The following is a 26,066-nucleotide window of genomic DNA, read 5'->3' as shown; positions in this document are numbered from 1 at the left end:
GTATATCATTAACACTGAACAGTAAGGTCTCTGCACCCATTAAAAGTACCGTATACACCGTCAGGTGATCACATTCCATGACACAAAGCGTCCTTCCAATGGTATCCGGTCCCGCATTCCGCTGATATAAAGTTTTCTACGATCAGTAGAAAACTAAGAGCGCATGCGCAGTAATTACTAGCCCAACGCCAGTGGTGTCCAAACTGTGTCCCTCCAGATGTTGCAAAACTACAACTCCCAGCATGTTGGCTGTCCGGGCATGCTGGGAGTTGTAATTTTGCAACATCTGGAGGGACACAGTTTGGACACCACTGCCCTGCGCATGCGCTATTAGTTTTCTACGGATCGTGCAAAACTTTTCATCACCGCCACTTCCTGTTTCGATAATACATGAATTTCTCGAACTCGTAGCCTTCTCCCATAAAGACATTTAAACTACTAAGCCACGCCCACTCGAAAAACACGCATTTAACCATTTTTACTTTAGATGGACACGCCCCTTTCCTTGCGTCTCTCCGCCCACCGCCTTCTCTGATTGGTCTTTATTTTCGAATTTCTGAAAACATTGCGTCGCTATGGCAATAGTTGAATGCTGCAATTAGATTGGTGGAACGGGAGCCAATGGGAACGGAGTGTAGGCGGTGTCCGCGAGATTCAAACGTGTGTGTAGCTCGGGCAGTACTGGGGTCCTGTGTGGTGAGGGAGCGCTCCGTCTGGGTATTTAGCTGCGGGAAGACAATCTGCGCCTTATAGGAGCTCGGACAAGAGGACGGTCGTAGGAAGGTGTCTGGACCAGCGCTTGATCCCCACAGAGAAGGTACTGCCTATGAGTGGATGGATGGAGTGCAGATCACTGGGTGGAGGAAGAGCAGCATTGTATGTATAGTGGTAGATTAACAATCTATGGAGACACAGAAGTGGTATGAGTGTAACAAAGTATCCCTGGGGGAGTCATTGTTATGTGTGTAGAGTTGTTACAAAGCAAGCAGTGTCAGTGTGGTCCCACAGTGTTTGGAGCACAAGGATATGTACTTGATCATACAGGCCCACAGTATATTGCAGTGTTTAGCAACAGGTTCCTCAAAGTGTTGCAGAACTACAACTCCCAGCATGCCTGGGCTGCCTGTATCTGTGCAAGCTGGAAAAACCATATATGGTGATCCCTCAACATACAATGGTCTTTTCTCGACCATTGTAACTTGAAACCAGACTCAACATACATTGCTTTGGAATTGGCGAAACATGTCAATGGCTGGAAGAACCGACCAATCAGAATGGATATTTCACTTGTAAAACCCCTGTGCATGCACGGACTGGTGTCTGGTAGCGCCCCCTACAGTACAGGGAGATATTAGCTGTGCCAGGGTTAGCTTCTCCTTTTGGGCATCAGCAGGTATTGGAAGAAAATGTGGACGAATTTTGGCGCTGGAACTCTGTATATTAAGAAAATCAGGAACACATCCGCATTCCTTTCAGAGGCTTTATTGTGAATACATAAGCTACGCGTTTCTGGTCCGAACCGGACCCTTAGCAAAGTATATCAGGGTATATCAAAGGATATACTTTGCCTGACGAAGGGTCCGGTTCGGACCAGAAACGCGTAGCTTATGTATTCACAATAAAGCCTCTGAAAGGAATGCGGATGTGTTCCTGATTTTCTTAATATCCAGAGTTCCAGCGCCAAAATTCGTCCACATTTTCTTCCAATACCTGCTATTACGTTACACTGGGACAGCGTGCCTGCTACCAGAGGACTGAGGCTGCGGACCTGGGAATTGTTACCATACCACGCTTTTTAGGTGTTGTGCCCTGAGCGCAACGCCCTCCGGTGAGTTTAACCTTGAATACTTGTAAACTCCATTTTTAAACTTTCTTCACTAGGGGCGCAATTTCCCTCTTTCTTTTTTCCTCTCCCTTTGGGCATCAGGTGAGGGCGGCTCCATTTTCCCTCTTTTTAGGACATTGCGTGTTCTGTACAGGACCCTGAAGAAGCTTCTGTCCTCTACCAGTGTTTCCCAAAGAGGTTGCCTCCAGCTGTTGCAAAACTACAACTCCCAACATGCCCGGACAGCCTTTGGCTGTCCGGGCATGCTGGGAGTTGTAGTTGTGCAACAGCTGGAGGCACCCTGGTTGGGAAACCCTGAAAGACAGTGATTTACAGCTCCCAGCAGATCTTTCTTTCTTTTATATGTAAGGATTTGCTTTATCTGTATTAGTTATCTACCGTATTTATCGGGGTATACCACGCACCGGCCTATAACACGCACCCTCATTTTACCAAGGATATTAGGGTAAAAAAAGTTTTTTACCCAAATATCCATGGTAAAATGAGGGTGCATGTGTGCGCGTGTATACCCCGATACACCCCCAGGAAAGGCAGGGGGAGAGAGGCCGTCGCTGCCCGCTTCTCTCCCCCTGCCTTTCCTGGTGTCTAGAGCGCTGCTGCCGGCCCTTCTCTCCCGCTGGCTATCGGCGCTGCTGCCCGTTCTGTCCCCCTGACTATCGGTGCTGGCGCCCCATTGCCGGCGCCAATAGCCAGGGGGAGAGAAGCGGTGCCGACAGACAGGGGGAGAGAAGGGGCCGTGCAGCGCATAGCAACGATGCAGGGGACGCACACCGAAGGCCGGAAGCACCGCGGACCCGACCCCGGCAACAGGTAATTATGCAACCGGGGATGCCCCTTCTCTCCCCCTTCTCTCCCCCTGGCTGTCGGCACCGCTTCTCTCCCCCTGGCTATCTGCGCCGGCAATGGGGCGCCGGCACCGATAGTCAGGGGGACAGAACGGGCAGCGGCGCCGATAGCCAGGAGGAGAGAAGGGCCGGCAGCAGGGCTCTAGACCCCAGGAAAGGCAGGGGGAGAGAAGCGGGCAGCGACGGCCTCTCTCCCCCTGCCTTTCCTGGGGGTGTATCGGCGTATAACACGCACATAGACTTTAGGCTAAAAATGTTAGCCTAAAAAGTGCATGTTATACGCTTATTTATCTTTAATCCTCACTTTTTCCTATTTTTGGAGGACATTTTGGTGGCTTCAGGACCAATTACCAGGATTCCATAGAGTTATAGTCTCAACATACAATGGTCCTCCTGGAACCAATTAATATTGTAACTTGAGGGACCACTGTAATAGTGTTTCCCAACGATGGTAGCACAGGCTGGTATATTAGAATGTAAGACTGTATATAAGGATAGCTGCAGGGTAACTCTGCAGGGTCATTCTGAGTGACCTCTCTTGGGACTCCTTATTTTTGCTTGTGTCATGTACATAACGTGAACTCAAGGGACATCTATTGTGGATGGTCAGTTTATCACAATCACAACTCCCATTGTTTGTACTACCGTGCTTATGGCACATTGATGGATTATAGTATAATACTGCTGGTTATACTCCTTCCACGTGCCCTCTTTCTTTCTACAGGAGATACATGGCAACAGCCATAATCACCCAGGGTTCTTACAATAAATGTTAATGGTGAAGTGGACCCAATTTGTGTTAATGCCCATTTTATGACACAATTTAACTGTCTTCTCATTGACAAAATAGATTTTGATCCGTAAAGACTGTTCACTCTCTCTAAACTCAACCCACAGGGATATAGTGCAGGTGATCTGGATTAAAATGAATGATAAATTACGTGAATCCATGGCCTGGTTGTGAACAAAGTCCCATCATTGCTTATCAAGCATGCTGGGTATGTAGGGTCCTGACTCCATTGTGCAAAGCCACCGTTCGAGATCAATTATACCTCCTTATAATCAGGTTCACCCTGTTGGGTTGTATTAGGTTGAGTGTAATTGCTCTGGCTGTCATTTGTTTTAATGGATCGTAAGGGCTAAAATGTGATGTGAAAATGATAGAATCTGGCAGATTATTCCTATGATTGTCCCTGTAGACATGAGACTGTTGACTGGATTATCCCACATATACTGTGTGGTATATCCCACATATCATTCCGTGTGGTATGGTATGACTGTGATGGGGGTCCGATCAGTCCCCCTCGAGTCCCATTAAAGGAGTTCTCTAAGCTAAAACTTTTAACCCCCGCTGTGCCCGGGCTGTAAAACTATACATAATAACCTTTCACTTACCTGCCTACGATCCCCCCCGTTGTTCCAATATTGCCGTCCCGGTCTCTTCCACTTCCTGCGGGTCGGTGACTTCACTCTGCGCTTAGCCTATCAGCGGCTGCAGCCGTTTTACAGCCTGGGCACAGCGGGGGATAAAAGATTTCAGTTGGAGAACTCCTTTAATGCTTCAGATGCCATGATCAGTATTAATCATGGCATCTAAAGGGTTAATGGCAGGCATCGGTTACCTTGTCCCGGTCCGTGGCAGATCTCATGTAATCTCCTCCTTTAGCTCCAGCTCCGGACACCGGCGGAGCTTAGTGACGTCACCGCTGCTGTTCCTGGGACCCAGCAGAGAGCAGCAGCGGTGAGGTCACTAAGCTCTGCCCGTGCTTCAAGCCGCTACTGGGTCCTGGGAAAAGCAGCGGTGACTTCATTAAACACCGCCGGAGCTGGAGCTAACAGAGGAGATTACAGGAGATCTCCGCCACGGACTGGGACAAGGTAACTGATGCCTGCCATTAACCCTTTAGATGCCGTGATTAATACTGATCATGGCATCTTCAGCATTAATGATCGGACCCCTATCACAAGAGTCATACCACACAGAATGATATGTGGGATAATCCAGTCAACAGTCTCATGTCATAGGAATAATCTAACATCAGCAACAGGGATGTATGAAACATAGCAAAAGTTTATATATTAAAGATTACATAAAATATTCATCATGAGAAATAAAAAGCACAGTGTACACAGCTGGAAGAGAAGGCAGGGACATACAGGCTCAAGTGGAAGGTATTAGATGTAAAGGAAACTGACAAACGTTGCATGGGCAAGTGACTCAGTGAAGAAATACAGACAATGCAGTATAACTAAATAAACTGAATGCGGGTGCAACAACAGTCAGAGAGAGGGACAAGCATATATTACCACAACAGAGCCATGTATTTACCTGCACCTACCCATAACCTCTTAAGGACCAATGACGTTGTGGAACGTCATGGCACCCTGGGCTTTAAGGACCAATGACGTTCCCCAACGTCATGGCCTTTTCCGGTCTCTGCCGCTCGCCGGGCAGAGATAGGAACTGGATGCCTGCTGAAATCCTTCAGCAGGCATCCAGGGCAAATGCCGAGGGGGGCCATGTAGGCCCCCCATGTCGGCGATGGCCGCAAATCGCAAGGGAAATCGCCCTTGCGATCTGCGGCGATACCGGGCTGATCGGGTCTCTGGGACCCGACCGCCCGGTAATTTCGCATGATCCCGGCTGTCACAGACAGCCAGGACCATGCTGGAGTATAGGAGCGAGGTGGCAGGCCTGCCACCTCCTCCGATCCCCTGCGATCCGTCGGTTAGTTAACCGACCAATCGCAGGGGGGGGGGGTGGTTACTTCCTCCCGTCCTGCCCAGCCCCTTGAAGTCCGGAGAGGACGGGAGGAAGACCAGAGGACGCGGCGGGGGACGGGGGAGTGCTGGGGACCGGCCCCGGTACTTACCTAGTCCCTGAAGACCCGCGACAGGTGAGTAGATCTTCAGCCGCGGTCGGGCCCTTTACAGCAATGCACGTCGCCGTAAAGCGACATGCATTGCTGTAATGGGACCCTGTAAACTACAACTCCCAGCATGCCCAGACAGCCCTTGGCATCTGGGCATGCTGGGAGTTGCAGTTTTGCAACATCTGGAGGTCCACAGTTTGGAGACCACTGTTCCCTCCCAGATGTTGCAAAACTACACATCCTCAGCATGCCCTTATTGTCCAGGCATGCTGGGAGTTGTAGTTCTGTAACATCTGGCCCTTTAGATGTTGCAGAACTACAACTCCCAGCATGGCTGGACAGTTTTGGCATACTGGGAGTTGTAGTTTTGCAACATCTAGAAGGGCACAGATTGGGAACCCCTGTATTAGTGGTCTGCAAACTGTAGTCCTCCAGATGTCGCAAAACTGCAACTCCAAGCATGCTGGGAGTTGTAGTTCGGCAACATCTGGCTCTAAAGATGTTGCCGAACTACTACTCCCAGCATGCCTGAGAATGCTGGGAGTTGTGGTTTTTGCAACAACAGGAGGCACACTGGTTGGGAAACATTGTCTGTTTCCTAACTCAGTGTTTCCCAACCCGTGTGCCTCCAGCTGTTGCAAAACTATAACTACCAGCATGCACTGATAGACTGTGCATGCTGGGAGTTGTAGTTTTGCAACACCTGGAGGTCCCCCCCCCCCCCCCTGTGAATGTACAGGGTACATTCACATGGGCAGGGGGCTTACAGTGAGTATCAGGCTGCAAGTTTGCGATGCAGCAAATTTTGCGCGGCAGCTCAAACTCGCTGTAATCCCCCGCCCATGTGACTGTACCCTAAAAACACTACACTACCACAAAATAAAAAGTAAAAAAACACTACATATACACATACCCCTACACAGCCCCCCATCCCAATAAAAATGAAAAACGTCTGGTACGCCACTGTTTCCAAAATGGAGCCTCCAGCTGTTGCAAAGCAACAACTCCCAGTATTGCCGGACAGCCGTTGACTTGTCCAGGCATGCTGGGAGTTTTGCAACAGCTGGAGGCACCCTGTTTGGGAATCACTGGCGTAGAATACCCCTATGTCCACCCCTATGCAAGTCCCTAATTCAGGCCTCAAATGCGCATGGCGCTCTCGCTTTGGAGCCCTGTCGTATTTCAAGGCAACAGTGTAGGGTCACATATGGGGTATCGCCGTACTCGGGAGAAATTGCCTAACAAATTTTGGGGGGCTTTTTCTCCTTTCACCCCTCATGAAAAGGTGAAGTTGGGGGTCTACACCAGCATGTTAGTGTAAAAAAAAAAAAAAATTTTTACACTAACCTGCTGGTGTTGCCCCATACTTTTCATTTTGACAAGAGGTAAAAGGGAAAAACGCCCCCCAGAATTTGTAATGCAATTTCTCCCGACTACGGAGATACCCCATATGTGGGCGCAAAGTGCTCTGGGGGCGCACAACAAGGCCCAGAAGGGAGAGTGCGCCATGTACATTTGAGGTGATTTGCACAGGGCTGGCTGATTGTTACAGCGGTTTTGACAAACGCAAAAAAAAAAAAACCTCACATGTGACCCCATTTCAGAAACTACACCCCTCACGGAATGTAATGAGGGGTGCAGTGAGAATTTACACCCCACTGGTGTCTGACAGATCTTTGGAACAGTGGGCTGTGCAAATAAAAAATTTTGTACAGCCCACTGTTCCAAAGATCTGACAGACACCAGTGGGGGGTAAATGCTCACTGTACCCCTTATTACGTTCCTCAAGGGGTCTAGTTTCCAAAATGGTATGCCATGTGGGGGTTATTTTGCTGTCCTGGCACCATAGGGGCTTCCTAAATGCGACATGCCCCCGAGCAAAATTTGCTCTCAAAAAGCCAAATATGACTCCTTCTCTTCTGAGCATTGTAGTTCGCCCGTAGTGCACTTCAGGTCAACTTATGGGTACCTCCATACTCAGAAGAGATGGGGTTACAAATTTTGGGGGGTATTTTCTGCTATTAACCCTTGCATACATGTGAAATTTGGGTGGAAACACACATTTTAGTGAAATTTTTTTAACATTTTTTTACATATGCAAAAGTCGTGAAACACCTGTGGGGGTATTAAGGCTCACTTTATTCCTTGTTACGTTCCTCAAGGGGTCTAGTTTCCAAAATGGTATGCCATGTGGGTATTTTTTCCTGTTCTGGCACCATAGGGGCTTCCTAAATGCAACATGCCCCCCAAAAACCATTTCAGAAAAACGTACTCTCCAAAATCCCCTCTTCGCTTCTGAGCCCTCTTCTGCGCCCGCCGAACACTTTACATAGACATATGAGGTATTTGCTTACTCAAGAGAAATTGGGCTACAAATATAAGTATACATTTTCTCCTTTTACCCCTTGTAAAAATTCAAAAATTGGGTCTACAAGAACATGCAAGTGTAAAAAATGAAGATTGTGAATTTTCTCCTTCACTTTGCTGCTATTCCTGTGAAACACCTAAAGGGTTAAAACACTGACTGAATGTCATTTTGAATACTTTGGGGGGTGCAGTTTTTATAATGGGGTCATTTGTGGGGTATTTCTAATATGAAGACCCTTCAAATCCACTTCAAACCTGAACTGGTCCCTGAAAAATTGTGATTTTGGAAATTTTGTGAAAAATTGGAAAATTGCTGCTGAACTTTGAAGCCCTCTGGTGTCTTCCAAAAGTAAAAAATTGTACATTTTATGATGCAAACATAAAGTGGACATATTGTATATGTGAATAAAAAAAAATTATTTGGAATATCCATTTTCCTTACAAGCAGAGAGCTTCAAAGTTAGAAAAATGCAAAATTTTCAATTTTTTCATCAAATTTTGGAATTTTTCACTAAGAAACGATGCAAGTATCGACAAAATTTTACCAATTACATAAAGTACAATATGTCACGAAAAAACAATCTTGGAATCAGAATGATAGGTAAAAGCGTCTTAGAGTTATTAATGCTTAAAGTGACAGTGGTCAGATGTTCAAAAAACGCTCTGGTCCTAAGGTGTAAAATGGCCTGGTCCTTAAGGGGTTAATGGATGATTTATACACAGTTCATTACTAGGATATGCATACAGATTAGACAAAGAAAACATCTATAAAGAATTTCTAGAAAAAATAAATTGTGAGAAAATGTTATATATATATATATATATATATATATACAACTGAATTTTAGAAATTAATAATTATATCAAAAAATATAAGTATATATATGCATAATACAATATACAGTGCATGTGCAAAAAGTGAATACCGCCTAGGCGCAGATAATACATGGCTCAGTTAATAGTACATAACCATACTAGCAGCAATTACAGGAAGTATAAGGTGCATTAAAAAGTTGATAGTCCAATGGGAAGATGACGGTGCCCATCCAGTAAAGAACTCTACAGGCAAAAAAGAGAGAAAAAGAAAAGAAGGGAAAAAGATTAAAATAAAATTAATTAAAACCAGAAATAAACACATGGGAGCAGACCAAATGTATAGAGACCACGTGTGATGGTGATGTTTTATAAGAAGGGGGCATAGCTGATATAATCATTGAGTCCAGCAGGTTGCATGGTTTTTAATTTCACAATCCACTTGATTTCCCATTGTGCCAATAATTTTCTCCACTCACCTCCTCTGGGACTGATGAAGACCCTGTCTATTCCTCTGAATCTGAATCTTGTGGGGTCACTGTTATGGTATGTCTTGGGATAACAGTAAGGCTAGATGGGTCCTCTTGATTGGCGGCGGCTGAAATGCCAAGAGCATGTTCCCTGATACGTGTTCGGAACTCTCTCGTGGTCATGCTGACGTATATAAGCCCACAGGGACACGTGTCAATTCATGGTTGATAGTAAGGGATAGGTTAGTCCACCATATAAATAGAACACCTGTATCCAGGAATAGCCATGCCCCCTGACGAAGCGCATTGGCATGAAACGTGCGTTTGGGTAGGTGCAGGTAAATACATGGCTCTGTTGTGGTAATATATGCTTGTCCCTCTCTCTGACTGTTGTTGCACCCGCATTCAGTTTATTTAGTTATACTGCATTGTCTGTATTTCTTCACTGAGTCACTTGCCCATGCAACGTTTGTCAGTTTCCTTTACATCTAATACCTTCCACTTGAACCTGTATGTCCCTGCCTTCTCTTCCAGCTGTGTACACTGTGCTTTTAATTTCTCATGATGAATATTTTATGTAATCTTTAATATATAAACTTTTGCTATGTTTCATACATCCCTGTTGCTGATGCTTTTGTTGTTGGTGTTAGATTTTCCCAGTGGGTAGCTTTGGCAACACATTCTTTGTTATATTACTTTATAGGTGATACATAGGAATAATCTGCCAGATTCTATAATTTTCACATCACATTTGAGCTAACGGAGGAGATTACCAGTACCGTTAAGTGTCACCAGCACTACCTGTTGATATTGACAGGTTAGTGCAGGTGACACTGGTGACAGATTTACTTCAACAATGGTGTTTATTAGAGAAGTATACATACATTAATTCCAGTTGAAGCATCCTACATCTATAAGACCTCATGCACCCTGCGGGCATTCAGCTGCTGTAATTCTGCTTGAAGCAAGTGCCACCAAAATTATCGGAGGTAGGAACGTGCAGACGTGAGCCATCTCATAGACTGCAATGCAGTCCGACATGTTCATTCTTTAGGGGGACATTTGCGGCGGAAATTCCACAGTATGCACAGAGCAGTGGAATCACATTGAAAATAATGGGGCTCTGCTTCAAGGGCCATTCTGTATTTTCACATACAGTCTCATGTTTATGGCAGTTTTGAATTTATTTTTTTACACAAAGCCAGTAATTGATTGAATAGCAAATGAGAAATAAAAAACAAAAACCCTCTCTCCCTCTTTCCTGCGGGATTCATTGCTGGCTCGAAAAGCTGAAAGAAAAACTGCCACAAAAAGTTGTGTGCATGTTAAACCACCCTTATCTAAATTAAAGTTGCTTTCCTTGTATTTTATGTTCAGAGGGTTACTCTAGACCAGTGATGGCGAACTTATAGCACGCATGCCACAGGTGGCACACTGAGCCCCCTCTGTTGGCACACTGCCATAGTTCGCCAGGCGGGACAAATCGGGATGTCCCTGTGTCCCGAAAGATCTTTTCAGGACACAAGGATGTCCCGGTTACCTTTCTGCGGCCCTGCGTTAACTTTAAAAACGCAGAGGCAGCCCATAGGAACGGAGGAGGTCGCGCAGGCATGGTAAGTTACCTGCATGTCATCTTCAGTTCTAAGACCACTGCTCCTCTGGTCCTGGGACCTACTGCTACAGTAGATCGTGGCCCCTGACCGGAGGAGCGGTGGATGGAGCACTGTGAGGCACTACACAGACATACAGCCTCCAGCCATACACTGTATATGGCTGAAGGCTGTATGTCTGTGGGGGAACTATACTGCCAACCTAATGTGGGGGAACTGCAACCTAATGTAGGGGAACTATACTGCCTATCTAATGTGGGGGAACTACAACCTAATGTGGGGGAACATACTGCCTACCTAACTTGTTTTTTCTAAACTTAAAACTCAGTATTCTGATTTAATTGCTGTGCTGGCACTTTGAGGGGGAAAAAATTGGCGTGCATTACGGTTTGGCCACTCAGGCTCAAAAAGGTTCACCATCACTGCTCTAGACTAACTCGCTAGTAAAGCAGGCCCGCTGGACCAAGCCCATTTGCACATCTGACCACTGTTACTTTAAGCATTAATAACTCTGGGATGCTTTTCCTAATCTTACTGATTCAGAGATTTTTTTTTTGTGACATATTCTATTTTATGTTAGTGGTAAATTTTTGTCGACACTTGTCGCATCCTTTCTTTATGAAAAATTCCATAATTTCATGGAAAATTAGAAATGTAAGTATTTTTCTAACTTTGGTGCTCTCTGCTTGTAAAGAAAATAGACATTCCAAATAAATGTTATATTGATTCACATATACAATATGTCTACTTTATGTTTGCATCATAAAGTTGACATGTTTTTAATTTTGAAAGCCATCAGAGGGCTTCAAAGTTCAAAAAGCCCCCCAAAATTTGTAACGCAATTGCTCTCGAGTACGGAAATATCCCATATGTGGCCCTGAACTGTTTCCTTGAAATATGCCAGGGCTCCGAAGCTAAAGCACCATGCACATATGAGGCCTAAATTAGGGATTGCCTCCGCTACCAAAAATATTCTACACCAGTGATTCCCAAACAGGGTGCCTCCAGCTGTTGCTAAATTCCCAGCATGCCTGGACAGTCAGTGGCTGTCCGGAAATGTTGGGAGTTGTTGTTGTTTTGCAACAGCTGCTGGAGGCTCCATTTTGGAAACACTGCACATTTTTATTGGGGGGACAGTGTAAGGGTGTGTATGTGTAGTGTTATACCCTTTATTTTGTGTAGTGTAGTCTTTTTCGGGTACATTAGCACTGGTGGGAGCTTTTTGGTGAGTTTCCCGCTAGGAGTTTGAGCTGCGGAGGAAACTCACTGTAAACCCGACCTTGTGATTGTACCCTGGACATTAACGTGGGGGGGACAGACCGTGCATGCTGGGAATTGTATTTTTACAACAGCTGGAGGCACACTGGTTGGAAAACCTTGTTAGGTTCTGTTACCTAACTCAGTATTTTCCAACCGGTGTGCCTCCAAATTGCCAAAGGACATGCTGGGAGATGTAGTTATGCAACAGCTGGAGGCATGCAACTACAACTCCCAGCATGCTGAGACAGCCGTTTGCTGTTCGTGCATGCTGGGAGTTGTAGTTTTGCAAGATTTAGAGGACCACAGTTTAGAGACCACTGCACAGTGATCTCCAAACTCCAGATGTTGAAAAACTAAAAATCCCAGCATGACCAAACAGCAAACAGCTGTCTGGGCATCCTGGGAGTTCTAGTTTTGCAACATCTGGAGGCTATAGCTTAGACACTACTGTAAACTGTGGCCCTCCAGATGTGCTCTGTCCGGACTACCGTGGGTGGGCAGAGTGGGGAACCGAATTTTAACTCCACCGCCCCCCATCTGCTATTGGTCGGTCGCTTCTGACCGACCAATAGGAGGGGTGGCACCCCTGCCACCTCACTCCTACCCCTTCAGGGGGATCGGGGGGTGTCTTGGAAAGCCCTAATCCCCCTTATTTACCGGGTCACCGGAGACCTGTATTACCCGGAATCACCGCAGGTCGCCGGCCTGAATTGACCATCAATTTGCAACGACCGCCGACATGGGGGGGTTGTTGGGGAGGGGTGTCTTAGGACCCCCCTCCCAGGCATTGTCACAGGATGCCTGCTGAATGATTTCCGACAGGTGGCATGTAACTTTAGATACATTCTGCCCACTCCTACAAATCATCATCAGCTGCCCATAATCAAATCGTCATCAACACAGGTCCATCAGCCACATTTTCTGTTATCCTGCACTGCTGATCTCCCCTTTAACCTGTAGAGAAAAATGATGTAAATGTATGCCCTGGCCGCCTGGTACTTTAATGGCCATGGCCATACAATTATTACTATCAAAGAAGCAAGTGCAGGAGCCGCACTCTCTTCATAGACTGTGATTACCGGAGCAGCCGGGATTCTCCGCTTACGGCAGACATTAGCATGATCTTGGCATCTAATGACTAAGAATGAAGATGCTGATGGCTACTCATCTGACCCCACACAACCGGAGTCTGAGTTAAAGCGTTGCTGTCTTTTAGAAATCCCTTTTGGCAGGTTGATGAGACATGTCAAAAGTTGTTAAAGGCAGCAGGTTTTACTGCGTCAGTGCCATCAACAACTTTTGACATGTCTCTTCGATATGTCAAAAGTTATCTAATGACAGTAATGGTTATGAATGCCAGCCAGAGATCTGCTTCTTATCTCTGTGCCACCACTTTTCTGATACAGTCTGCCTGTACAATGCAATCTAATGATTGCGTATAAAAATCCACTGTGGGAACCTATAAAAAGTGTGAAAGGGGGGGGGGGGGGAGGTCGGGGAGTTTTTGAGAAAAAATAAATATATTATGTATAAGGCTATCCTTCATATAAAATAGGGCTAGGGATTATTGATAGGATTGAGATTATTGGGCAGACTAGATGGGCCAAATGGTTCTTATCTGCCAACGCATTCTATGTTTTGAACTCTTTTACAGAGTTCACCATGACCACCTCCTCCGGGAGAGAATGCCACCGTCTCACTGCTCTTACAGTAAAGAACCCTCGTCTGTGCTGGTGTATGAACCTTCTTTCCTCTAAACGTAGAGGATGCTCCCTTGTTATAGATACAGTCCTGGGTATAAATAGATCATGGGAGAGATCTCTGTACTGTCCCCTGATATATTTATACATAGTTATTAGGTCTCCCCTAAGCCTTCTTTTTTCTAAACGAAAAACTCGTCACCGCTGCCCTGGATGTCGCTCCATCGCTGTTGCCGCGTCCCCAACGCTCCGAACGTCTTCTTCCCCGGGATCCACGCTCTCCATCGCCGTCATCACGTCGCTACGCACGCCGCTCCTATTGTTTCGGCACGGAGCAGACACCGAGGAGGCAGGTAAGGTCCCTCCCGGTGTCCTGTAAGCTGTTCGGGATGCCGCAATTTCACCGCAGCGGTCTCGAACAGCCTGACTGAGCAGCCGGGTTAGTGTCACTTTCGCGATCGGTGATGTCCTGTATTAGCCGCGGGTTCCGGCCGTTGATTGCCACAGGGACCGCCGCGGTAGGTGTGTATTCGCCGTATAAGACGCACCAACTCTCCCCCCCCCCCCCCCCCCCCCCCCCCCCAGTTTTATGGAAGAAAAAGTGCGTCTTATACGGCGAAAAATACGGTAATCCTAATTCTTATAATATTTCTGGGTACTGTAGTCCTCCTATATCTTTCTTGTACACTGGTGCCCAGTACTGTACACAGTATTCTATGTGTGGTCTGACTAGTGATTTGTACAGCGGTAGAATTATTTCCTTGTCGTGGGCATCTATGCCCCTATTGATGCACCCCATGATTTTATTAGCCTTGGCAACAGCTGCCCGGCACTGGTCTCTACAGCTAAATTTACTATTAACTATGACCCCTAAGTCCTTTTCCATGTCAGTCGTCCCAAGTGTTCTCCCACTTAATACATAATCCCAGCCCAGATATTTCCTCCCCATGTGCATTACCTTACATTTATCAGTGTTGAACCTCATCTGCCACTTCCCAGCCCAAACCTCCAACCTATCCAGATCCATTTGTAACAGTGCACTGTCCTCCTATAGGGGGGCATTTACTAATCTTTTACTATGTAGTCTGGTTTTTACCCTGTTTTTTTCTACTTCATTTTTGACTATGTGCGACAAATTTACTAAATTGCTGCACGGCATTAATAAATTTGGCACACATAGGCAAAAGTGGGAAATTTACTTCATGTAGTAGAAAAAATAGTCTGTTCCTTTTTCCTGCTGTCTGAATAGGTTTGGCTGCTGGTTTCCTTCTGGATCTTTTGTTTTTGAGTTTTTTTTAGCTTTTTCACCACATCTAAATAATTCAATAACTACAGTGGTCCCTCAAGTTACAATATTAATTGGTTCCAGGAAAACCATTGTAAGTTGAAACCATTGTATGTTGAGACCATAACTCTATGGAAACAGGGTAATTGGTTCTAAAGGCACCAAAATGTCATCCAAAAATAGGAAAAAGTGACAAAGAAAAATAAGTAGATAACTGATATAGATAAAGCAAATCCTTACATATAAAAGTAAGAAAGATCTGCTGGGAGCTGTAAATCACTGTCTATGTCAGTGTTTCCCAAGCAGGGAGCCTCCAGCTGTTGCAAAACTATAACTCCCAGCATGCCTGGACAGCCAAAGGCTGTCCGGGCATGCTGGGAGTTGTAGTTTTGCAAAAAATGGGGCCACCCTGCTTGGCAAACACTGGTCTATGTAGAGGACAGGAGCTTCTTCAGGGGTCCTGTACAGTACAGGCAATGTCCAAAACAAGTAATGGAGTTGCCCTCACCTGGTGTCCAAAAGAGCAGCTAACCCTGATACAGGTAAAGTGTACAGAACATGTAATACCAGTCAGTGCATACACTTCAGTAATACAGGGGTTTTACCAGTGAATGCCCATTTTGATTGGTTGGTTCTTCCAGCCATTGACACGTTTTACAGATCTGGACTGTCTGTAGCATTGTATGTTGAGCCTGGTTTCAACTTACGATGGTCCAGAAAAGACCATTGTATGTTGAAACTATTGTATGTTGAGGCCATTGTAAGTTGAGGGATCACTGTAAATTGTAGTCATGGCTCAGAAGTGGTAAACGGCGTTTAGTGTGTGTGTGTGTTTATTACATTTTTTTAACACAGTTTTTTTCTCCCTAAATGTACTTACACTTTTTTTTTTTTTGGTTACTTCTTCTACAGATCTGTGTATCCTGTGGACTCCTTCGGATTCGGTGGACTACTTCGATGACCAGCGTTTTTCTTTGCTTGATGTTAATAAAATGGTTAACGAGGGCTTGTGGGGGAGTGTTTTTTGTAATAAATTTTTTTTAAAACCTGTTGTGTTTTATTTTTATTTTACTTTACTAGACAGGCTTAGTAGTGGAAGCTGTCTTATAGACTGAGTCCATTACTAAACCGGGCTTAGCGTTAGCCACAAAAACAGCTAGCGCTAACCCCCAATTATTACCCCGGTACCCAACACCACAGGGGTGCCGGGAAGAGCCGGTACCAACAGGCCCGGAGCGTCAAAAATGGCGCTCCTGGGCCTAGGCGGTAACAGGCTGGCGTTATTTAGGTTGGGGAGGGCCAGTAACAATGGTCCTCGCCCACCCTGGTAACGTCAGGCTGTTACTGTTTGGTTGGTATTTGGTTGAGAATAAAAATAGGGGGACCCTATGCGTTTTTTTAATATATTTAATTATTTATTTAAAAAAAAAAAACGCATAGGGTCCCCCCTATTTTCATTCTCAGCCAAATACCAACCAAACAGTAACAGCCTGACGTTCCCAGGGTGGGCGAGGACCATTGTTACTGGCCCTCCCCAGCCTAAATAACGCCAGCCTGTTACCGCCTAGGCCCAGGAGCGCCATTTTTGACGCTCCAGGCCTGTTGGTACCGGCTCTTCCCGGCACCCCTGTGGCGTTGGGTACCGGGGTAATAATAGGGGGTTAGCACTAGCTGTTTTTGTGGCTAGCGCTAAGCCCAGGTTAGTAATGGACTCTGTCTATAAGACAGCTTCCACTACTAAGCCTGTCTAGTAAAGTAAGAAAAAAACACAACAGGTTTTAAAAAATTTTTATTACAAAAAACACTCCCCCACAAGCCCTCGTTAACCATTTTATTAAAATCAAACAAAAAAAAACGCTGGTCATCGAAGTAGTCCACCGAATCCGAAGGAGTCCACAGGATAAACGGATCTGAAATGAGAAGAAAACAAAAAAATGGGTTAGTACATTTATTATCACCTGCTCACACATCTCCCGCCCCGCACGACTACAACTGCCAGCATGCCCTTACAGTAAGGACATGCTGGGAGTTGTAGTTGTGTGGTGCAGGAGATGTGTGAGCAGGTGATAATAAATGTGACAAGCTTGTCCCCTGCCCCCAGCTGCAGGACTACAACTCCCAGCATGCCCTTACAGTAAGGTGGGGCGGAGGCCGGGCACAGTGTTTCCCAACCTGGGACTTGTAGTTTTGCAACATCTGGAGGCACCCTGGTTGGGAAACACTGTTTTAGGCCAGTGTTTCCCAACCAGGGTGCCTCCAGATGTTGCAAAACTACAAGCCCCAGCATGCCTGGACAGTCAAAGGCTGTCTAGGCATGCTGGGAGTTGTAGTTTTGCAACATCTGGAGGCAACCTGGCTGGGAAACACTGGCCTAAAACAGTGTTTCCCAACCAGGGTGCCTCCAGATGTTGCAAAACTACAAGTCCCAGCATGCCTGGACAGTCAAAGGCTGTCTAGGCATGCTGGGAGTTGTAGTTTTGCAACATCTGGAGGCAACCTGGCTGGGAAACACTGGCCTAAAACAGTGTTTCCCAACCAGGGTGCCTCCAGATGTTGCAAAACTACAAGTCCCAGCATGCCTGGACAGTCAAAGGCTGTCTAGGCATGCTGGGAGTTGTAGTTTTGCAACATCTGGAGGCAACCTGGCTGGGAAACACTGGCCTAAAACAGTGTTTCCCAACCAGGGTGCCTCCAGATGTTGCAAAACTACAAGTCCCAGCATGCCTGGACAGTCAAAGGCTGTCTAGGCATGCTGGGAGTTGTAGTTTTGCAACATCTGGAGGCAACCTGGCTGGGAAACACTGGCCTAAAACAGTGTTTCCCAACCAGGGTGCCTCCAGATGTTGCAAAACTACAAGCCCCAGCATGCCTGGACAGTCAAAGGCTGTCTAGGCATGCTGGGAGTTGTAGTTTTGCAACATCTGGAGGCAACCTGGCTGGGAAACACTGGCCTAAAACAGTGTTTCCCAACCAGGGTGCCTCCAGATGTTGCAAAACTACAAGTCCCAGCATGCCTGGACAGTCAAAGGCTGTCTAGGCATGCTGGGAGTTGTAGTTTTGCAACATCTGGAGGCAACCTGGCTGGGAAACACTGGCCTAAAACAGTGTTTCCCAACCAGGGTGCCTCCAGATGTTGCAAAACTACAAGTCCCAGCATGCCTGGACAGTCAAAGGCTGTCTAGGCATGCTGGGAGTTGTAGTTTTGCAACATCTGGAGGCAACCTGGCTGGGAAACACTGGCCTAAAACAGTGTTTCCCAACCAGGGTGCCTCCAGATGTTGCAAAACTACAAGTCCCAGCATGCCTGGACAGTCAAAGGCTGTCTAGGCATGCTGGGAGTTGTAGTTTTGCAACATCTGGAGGCAACCTGGCTGGGAAACACTGGAATAAAACAGTGTTTCCCAACCAAGGTGCCTCCAGATGTTGCAAAACTACAAGCCCCAGCATGCCTGGACAGTCAAAGGCTGTCCAGGCATGCTGGGAGTTGTAGTCTTGCAACAACTGGAGGCACCCTGGTTGGGAAGCCTGCGCAACTTACCGGCTTCCGTAGGATCCAGCGCTGCACGACACTGCCGCGCGACAGTGCCGCGCGACGATCTCCGACAGCGATCGTCGCTGGAGCCTCGGAAGGGTAAGTGAACCTCTTCGCCGGTCCCGTTCAGCTGTTTAGTTTTGCAACAGCTGGAGGACTACAGTTTACAGACCACAAACCAGGGGTCTGCAAACTGTGGCCCTCCAGCTGTTGCAAAACTACAACTCCCAGCATGCCTGGACAGCCAATGGCTGTCCAGGCATGCTGGGAGTTGTAGTCTTGCAACATCTGGAGGCACCCTGGTTGGGAAACACTGTTTTAGGCCAGTGTTTCCCAACAAGGGTGCCTCCAGCTGTTGCAAAACTACAACTCCCAGCATGCCCGGACAGCCAATGGCTGTCCAGGCATGCTGGGAGTTGTAGTCTTGCAACATCTGGAGGCACCCTGGTTGGGAAACACTGTTTTAGGCCAGTGTTTCCCAACAAGGGTGCCTCCAGCTGTTGCAAAACTACAACTCCCAGCATGCCCGGACAGCCAAAGGGTGTCCAGGCATGCTGGGAGTTGTAGTCTTGCAACATTTGGAGGCACCCTGGTTGGGAAGCTTGCGCAACTTACCGGCTTCCGTAGGATCCAGCGCTGCACGACACTGCCGCGCGACAGTGCCGCGCGACAGTGCCGTGTGACGATCTCCGTCAGCGATCGTCGCTGGAGCCTCGGAAGGGTAAGTGAACTTCTTCGCCGGTCCCCTTCAGCTGTTTAGTTTTGCAACAGCTGGAGGACTACAGTTTACAGACCACACACCAGTGGTCTGCAAACTGTGGCCCTCCAGCTGTTGCAAAACTACAACACCCAGCATGCCCTGACAGCCAAAGCCTATGGCTCTCAGGGCAGGAGCCCGGGCTGACATTACAGTGCAGCCGCCCGGGCTCCTCATACGGCCTCCCCGCTACCCCCCTTGTCTCCCGTCCGGGCTCCTCACACGGCCTCCCCGCTACCCCCCCCCCCCCCCCCTTGTCTCCCGCCCGCGCCGCTCAGCTCCCGCTGCTCCAAGACTACAACTCCCAGCGTGTCCTCACTGTAAGGCCATGCTGGGACTTGTAGTCTTGCAACAGCAGACAGATGGGAGTTGTGTGGCGCTGGCAGGTGAGAGGGGTGGGATGTAAATCACTGTAGTGACTGTAGTGTCCCGGTAGCGCAGTGAGGGTAGCGGGGAGAAAGTATGTCGGAGCCCGGGCGGCAGCAGCTTTTCCTGCTCCATGTTGGAGCTGGAGTAAATTTAGTCAATTTTTACGGCCGTTGCGACAGTTTATTGCGCAACTGCGACTGTCTCAGTTAATAAATTCCTGACCACTGCAAGTCAAAACTGAAAACTTGCGTAAATTAAGCGGGAAAAAAAAATTTGACTTTCTAGCTCTTGCTAGGGAAAGTCGCACAATTTATAGGGTAGGCGCAATTGCGACAATTTTGCGCCAAAAATAGTCAGAAAAAAATGACTAAACCCCTTAGTAAATGCCCCCCATAGTGTTTACCGCTTTACAGAGTTTAGTATCATCTGCAAAGATTGCTACTTTACTATTCAACCCCTCTGCAAGGTCATTAATAAATATATTAAATAGAACAGGACCCAAGACTTACCCCTGTGGTACCCCACTAGTAACAGTCACCCAATCAGAATAAGTACCATTAATAACCACCCTCTGTTTCCCATCATTGAGCCAGTTACTTACCCACTTACACACATTCTCGCCCAGCCCGATCCTTCTCATTTTATACACCAACCTTTTATGTGGCACCGTATCAAATGCTTTGGAAAAATCCAGATATAAGACATCCAGCGATTTCCCCCTGGTCCAGTCTGGAGCCTACCTCCTCATAAAAGCTGATCAGGTTAGTTTGACAGGACCGATATCTCATAAAGCCATGCTGATATGGAGTCATACATTTATTTTTATCAAGATACACCAAAATACATACATCACATGAAAAAAAGACAACTATGCCAGAACAAGCACTGTCACAATATATGGGGGGGGGAAAAAAGGCACTAACAAGGAAAAATCTAAAACACACTATGTATGATATAAAATAAGGACAAGTGTCCTATTTTATATCATACATATTGGGGGAGATTCATCAAAAACTGTGTAGGGGAAAAGTTAACCAGTTGCCCATAGCAACCAATCATGTCGCTTCTTTCATTTCTCACAGGCCCTTTTCAAAATGAAAGAGGAAAGCTGGTTGCTATGGGCAACTGGTTGACTTTTCCTTTAAACAGGTTTTGATGAATCTCCCCCATTCATGTAGATTTTTTCCTTGTTAGTTTAATTATTTTTTTGCATATATTGTGACAGAGCAGTTTACGGCATAATTGTTTCCTCCTTTTCAAATATAGTGTGATGTCTTTTAATTACTGAAATAAAAATATGGTTTTAAAGGAAATCTGTCACCAGTGTTCTCTGCACTAACCTGTTGGTACCGACAGGTAATGCAGGTGACACTGATGACAATGGTACTTACCTTGTCCCGGTCCATGGTGGGGATCTCCTCCGTTAGCTCCAGCTCCGGGCACCGGCTTGGGGCATGGGCGGCGCTTAATGACGTCACCGCTGCTGTTCCCGGGACCCAGTAGAAAGCAGCATGGGCGTAGATTAGTGACGTCACCGCTGCTGCTCTCTACGATCTACACTACGGACAGATGTGGTACTGTTTTCCTGCTGCTGGATAACGCCTATAAATGTTTGGGACTAAATAGGCTGGTCAAGCAGCTGGTCCAAATCAATGATTGTCAGTTGTATATCCATGCTCACTTATTCACATAGCTGTTATTTGTTGTGTTGGCTATTTATACTTAGGATAGATTAAGTAGATGCCTGTATTTTCAATGTAACAAATTCCAATTAACCTGTTAGACTAATGACATGTATACACGTCCTTGTGCCGTTAACAGTGTATGGCGCGGGTTCCTGACTCATGCCCACGCCATACCAGGCGGCCATCAGTTGATTCCTGTAGCTGAGGATGTAAAGGGCAAGGAGGAAGAAATGAGGGGTTAAGGGGTTAAAATTAAGGGGTTAAAATTAAATACAGAGTGATAATTAGAGCACAAAAAAACTCAACATGGGGAATTTAACATTTGGTTTGGTATACAATTGTCAAATATTTTGCGGCTTTTCAGCTAGTGAATATAATTTTTTTTTTTTTTTCCAAAGTAGCTTGCTTGAACACTTTTGCCTCTTTACTTAGCAGTGATTGCCAATTTATCACATGTTAAAAGTTTATATTGTTGTGTGTGTTTAAACAAAGCAACATATAATGAAGCAAATTTGCACTGTCCATGTGTTCCTGAGGTCTTAAATTAATGCAATAAACATTTTTCTTCTTTTCCAGTGCCCTAAGATGTTGCCTCTTCGTCATTCCCGGCCAGTGTTATCCAAAGTTTCGCGCACAGGAAAGACTATTTCTGCAGAGACTGTTCAGCCTGTAAAGGTGATGGTGTCTCCAACAATATTTTAGTAAATTTGTTTTGTAGTTTTGCAAACAAGGCTTAAGGCACTTTTCAAGCCTTATCCATTATTTTTCTCGACCCAATTTCTCAGTTTTTCAATGTATATTGTATAACATAATTGCTGTAGTAAAGTCTCTTAGGGTAGGGTCTTATGTGCTGGTGCTTACAGAGCAGGAGAAAATCCCCATAGCAAACATATGCTGCTCTGGACAGTTCCTAAAATGCACAGCAGAGGTCAGCAGAAAGCACTGTGGTAGTGCCAGAAGAGAAATCCAAAAAGAAAAGCATTTGCTCTGTAGTAATACAGCCCCTAAAAAGTACTGGAAGGATTAAGATTTTTTTAATAGCAGTAATTTACAAATCTGTTTAACTTTCTAGCTAGTTGATTTAAAAAAAAGGGGGAGTTTCCCTTAAGGACCCAGGGCGTACCTATGAGCCTGTGGGAAATTCGGGCAGGGACTGGGCCAGGATGCCCAGGGGGGTACTGAGACACACAACCCTAGGAACCCCCCCCCCCCCCCCCCCCATGCCACCTCATGATCAATCAATGTACTGCTGGGCAGAGATCGGGGCCAGCGGGGGGGTCTTCTACCTTTCCCTGGTCTGGCAGAAGCGGTGGCAGCAGCGGCGATTGTCCTGGGAGTGCAGGTGGCAGTATACAACAGGAGGTGAGGCGTGTACACCACCTGCTGTTGCTTAGCAACAACTCTCAGCATGCTGGGAGTTGTAGCTGGAACTCCAGCTGTTGCAAAACAACAACGCCCAGCATGCCCTTTGGTAGTCTGTGAATGCTGGGGGTTGTAGTTATGCAAAAGCTGGAGGCACCTTTTTTCTATGAAAGTGTGCATCCAGCTGTTGCATAACTACAATTCCAAACATGCACAGACTACCAAAGGACATGCTGGGAGTTGTTGCAGTGTGCCTCCAGCTGTTGCAAAACTAAAACTCTCAGCATGCCCTTCGACTGTCAATGCATGCTGATTGTTGCAGTTTTGCAACAGCTGGAGACACATTGGTTGTGAAACAGTTTGTGTCCTAACTGAGTGTTTTGCAGCCAGTGTGCCTCCAGCTGTGTCAAAAAGACAACTCCCAGCATGCACTGAGACTGTACATGCTGGAAGTTCTAGTTTTGCAACACCTGGAGGCACACTGGTTGCAAAACACTGAATTAAGTAACAAACTCTGTGTTGCGCAACCAATGTTCCTCCAGCTGTTGCATAACTACAACTATCAGCATGTATGGTCTGTCAGTGTATGCTGAGAGTTGTAGTTTTGCAACAGCTGGAGGTTTGCCCTCTTTCCCCCCCCATGTTAATGTACAGGGTACATTCACAGGGGCGGGCTTACAGCGTAGTTTTCTGCTGCAAGTTTGAAATGCAACAAATTTTCCGCCGCAGCTGGAACTCCCAGGGAGAAACTCACTGTAAACCCGACCATGTGAATGTACCCTAAAAATAGTACACTACTACTCCCATAATACTACCCCCATAAAAAAAAAATATATATATATATAAAAACCTCTTGTATGGCACGGTTTCCAAAATGGAGCCTCCAGCTGTTGATAAAAAAAAAAAAAACAGCTCACAGTATTGCTGGACAGCCACTGACTGTCAAGGCATGCTGGGAGTTTTGCAACAGCTGGAGACACTCTGTTTGGGAAATTCTGCTGTAGGGTATTTTGGTGGCGGATGCAAACCCCCAAAATAGGCCTCAAATGCGCATGGTGCTCTCTTGCTTTGGAGCCCTGTTGTATTTCAAGGAAATAGTTTAGGGCCACATATGGGGTAATTCCGTACTCAGGAGAAATTGCGCTACAAGTTATGGGGGGCTTTTTCTCCTTTTGGAGATTGGGGTAAAGTTGGGGTCTACACCAGCATTTTAGTGTAAAATTTTTTAGTTTTTTACACTAACATGCTGATGTTGCCCCATACTTAGCTTAATTTTCACCAGCGGTAAAAGGGAAAAAAGACCCTCAAAATTTGTAACGCAATTACTCCTGAGTTCGGAAATACCCCATATGTGGGCGTAAAATCTCTGCGGGCGCACAACAAGGTTCAGGAGTGAGAGCGCACTATGTACATTTGAGGTCTAAATTGGTGATTTTCACAGGGGTGGCTGATTTTACAGCAGTTCTGACATAAATGCAAAACAATAAATAGCCACATGTGACCCAATTTTGGAAACTACACCCCTCACGGAATGTAACAAGGGGTATAGTGAGCCTTAACACCCCACAGGTGCTTGACAAATTTTCGTCAAATTTGGATGTGAAAATGAGAAGAAAATTTTTTTCACTAAAATGCTGGTGTTACCCTAAATGTTTTTTCATTTACACAAGGAAGAATAGGAAAAAAATACCCCCCCCCCCCCCCAAAAAAAAAAAATTGTAACCCCACTTCTTCTGAGTAAGAATATACCCCATATGTGGATGTAAAGTGCTCTGCGGGCACACTACAATGCTCAGAAGAGAAGGAGCGCCATTGGGATTTTGGAGAGAGAATGTGTCCAAAATTGAAGGCCATTTGCGTGTACAAAGCCCCCATGGTGCCAGAACAGTGGTTACCCCCCCCACATGTGACCCCATTTTGGAAACTACACCCCTCACAGAATTTACTAAGGGGTACAGTGAGCCTTTACACCCCACAGGTGTCTGACAGATTTTTGGAACAGTGGTCTGTGAAAATGAAAAATGAAATTTTTCATTTGCACAGCCCACTGTTCCAAATATCTGTCAAACACCAGTGGGGTGTAAATACTCACTGCACCCCTTATTAAATTCTGTGAGGGGTGAAGTTTCCAAAATGGGGGGTACCACTGTTCTGGCACCATGGGGGCTTTGTAAACGTACATGGCCCCCAACTTCTGTTCCAATTCTCTAAAAGTTCAATGGCGCTCCTTCTCTTCTGAGCATTGTAGTTTGCCCGCAGAGCACTTTACATCCACATATGGGGTATTTCCATACTCAGAAGAAATGGGGTTACAAATTTTGTGAGGCTTTTTCTCCTATTACCCCTTGTGAAAATGAAAAATTTGGGGGAACACAATCATTTTAGTGAAAAAAATAAAATTTTTCATTTTCACATCCAACTTTAGCGGAAATTTGTCAAACACCTGTGGGGTGTTAAAGGGGTAGTCCAGTGGGGAAAAACTTATCCCCTATCCTAAGGATAGGGGATAAGTTTGAGATCGCGGGGGGGGGTCCGACCGCTGGGGCCCCCTGTGATCTCTCTGTACGGGCCCCCGGCTCTCTGGCCAGATAGCGGGTGTCGACCTCTGCACGAAGCGGCGGCCGACACGCCCCCTCAATACATCTCTATGGCAGAGCCGGAGATTGCCGAAGGCAGCGCTTCGGCTCTGCCATAGAGTTGTATTGAGGGGGCGTGTCGGCCGCCGCTTCGTGCGGAGGTCGACACGCCCCCTTCCAGCGGGCTGTCAGGGCTCCGTACAGGAGATCGCAGGTGGCCCCAGCAGTCGGACCCCCCGCGATCTCAAACTTATCCCCTATCCTTAGGTTGGGGGATAAGTTGTTCACCACTGGGTGACCACTGGACTACTCCTTTTAAGGCTCACTGTACCCCTTATGTTCCTTGAGGGGTGTAGTTTCCAAAATAGTACGCCATGTTGGGGGGGGGGGGGGGGGTTTGCTGTTCTGGCACCATAGGAGTTTCTTATATGTGACATGCCCCCCCAAAAAAAACATTTCAGAAAAACTCGCTCTCCAAAACCCCACTGTCACTCCTTTCCTTCTGAGCCCTCTAGTGCACCCACAGAGGACATGACATACACATATGAGGTATTTCCTTACTCGGTAAAAATTGGGGTGCAGTTTTTATAATGGGGTCATTTGTGAGGTATTTTGAATGTGAAGGCCCCTCAATTCCACTTCAAAACTGAACTGGTCACTGAAAAATTCTGATTTTCAACATTTTGTGAGAAATTGAAAAATTGCTGCTGAACTTT

The 26,066-nt window shown here is 46.3% G+C and overlaps 1 protein-coding gene across 3 annotated transcripts in view; it reads left to right on the top strand.

Moving 5' to 3' along the window:
- The first annotated feature begins 631 nt into the window (after positions 1-631).
- CCNB3 (cyclin B3) overlaps positions 632-26,066 on the top strand; it is a 64,874-nt gene continuing 39,439 nt past the window's right edge. Inside the window, exons 1-2 of one of the 3 annotated variants that reach the window (XM_056539553.1) lie at positions 632-876; positions 21,989-22,087. In XM_056539553.1, coding sequence (XP_056395528.1) covers positions 835-876; positions 21,989-22,087 — 141 coding nt within the window. In that variant the 5' untranslated portion in view covers positions 632-834. Of the gene's footprint in view, positions 877-20,891; positions 20,917-21,988; positions 22,088-26,066 lie in introns of those variants that run through there. The other 2 variants (XM_056539554.1, XM_056539555.1) reach the window with 2 other exon arrangements.

The sequence above is a fragment of the Hyla sarda genome, chromosome 9, assembly GCF_029499605.1.
Source record: "Hyla sarda isolate aHylSar1 chromosome 9, aHylSar1.hap1, whole genome shotgun sequence".
NCBI classification, from domain to species: Eukaryota; Metazoa; Chordata; class Amphibia; order Anura; family Hylidae; genus Hyla; species Hyla sarda.
This window is presented reverse-complemented; position numbering and strand designations above follow the sequence as displayed.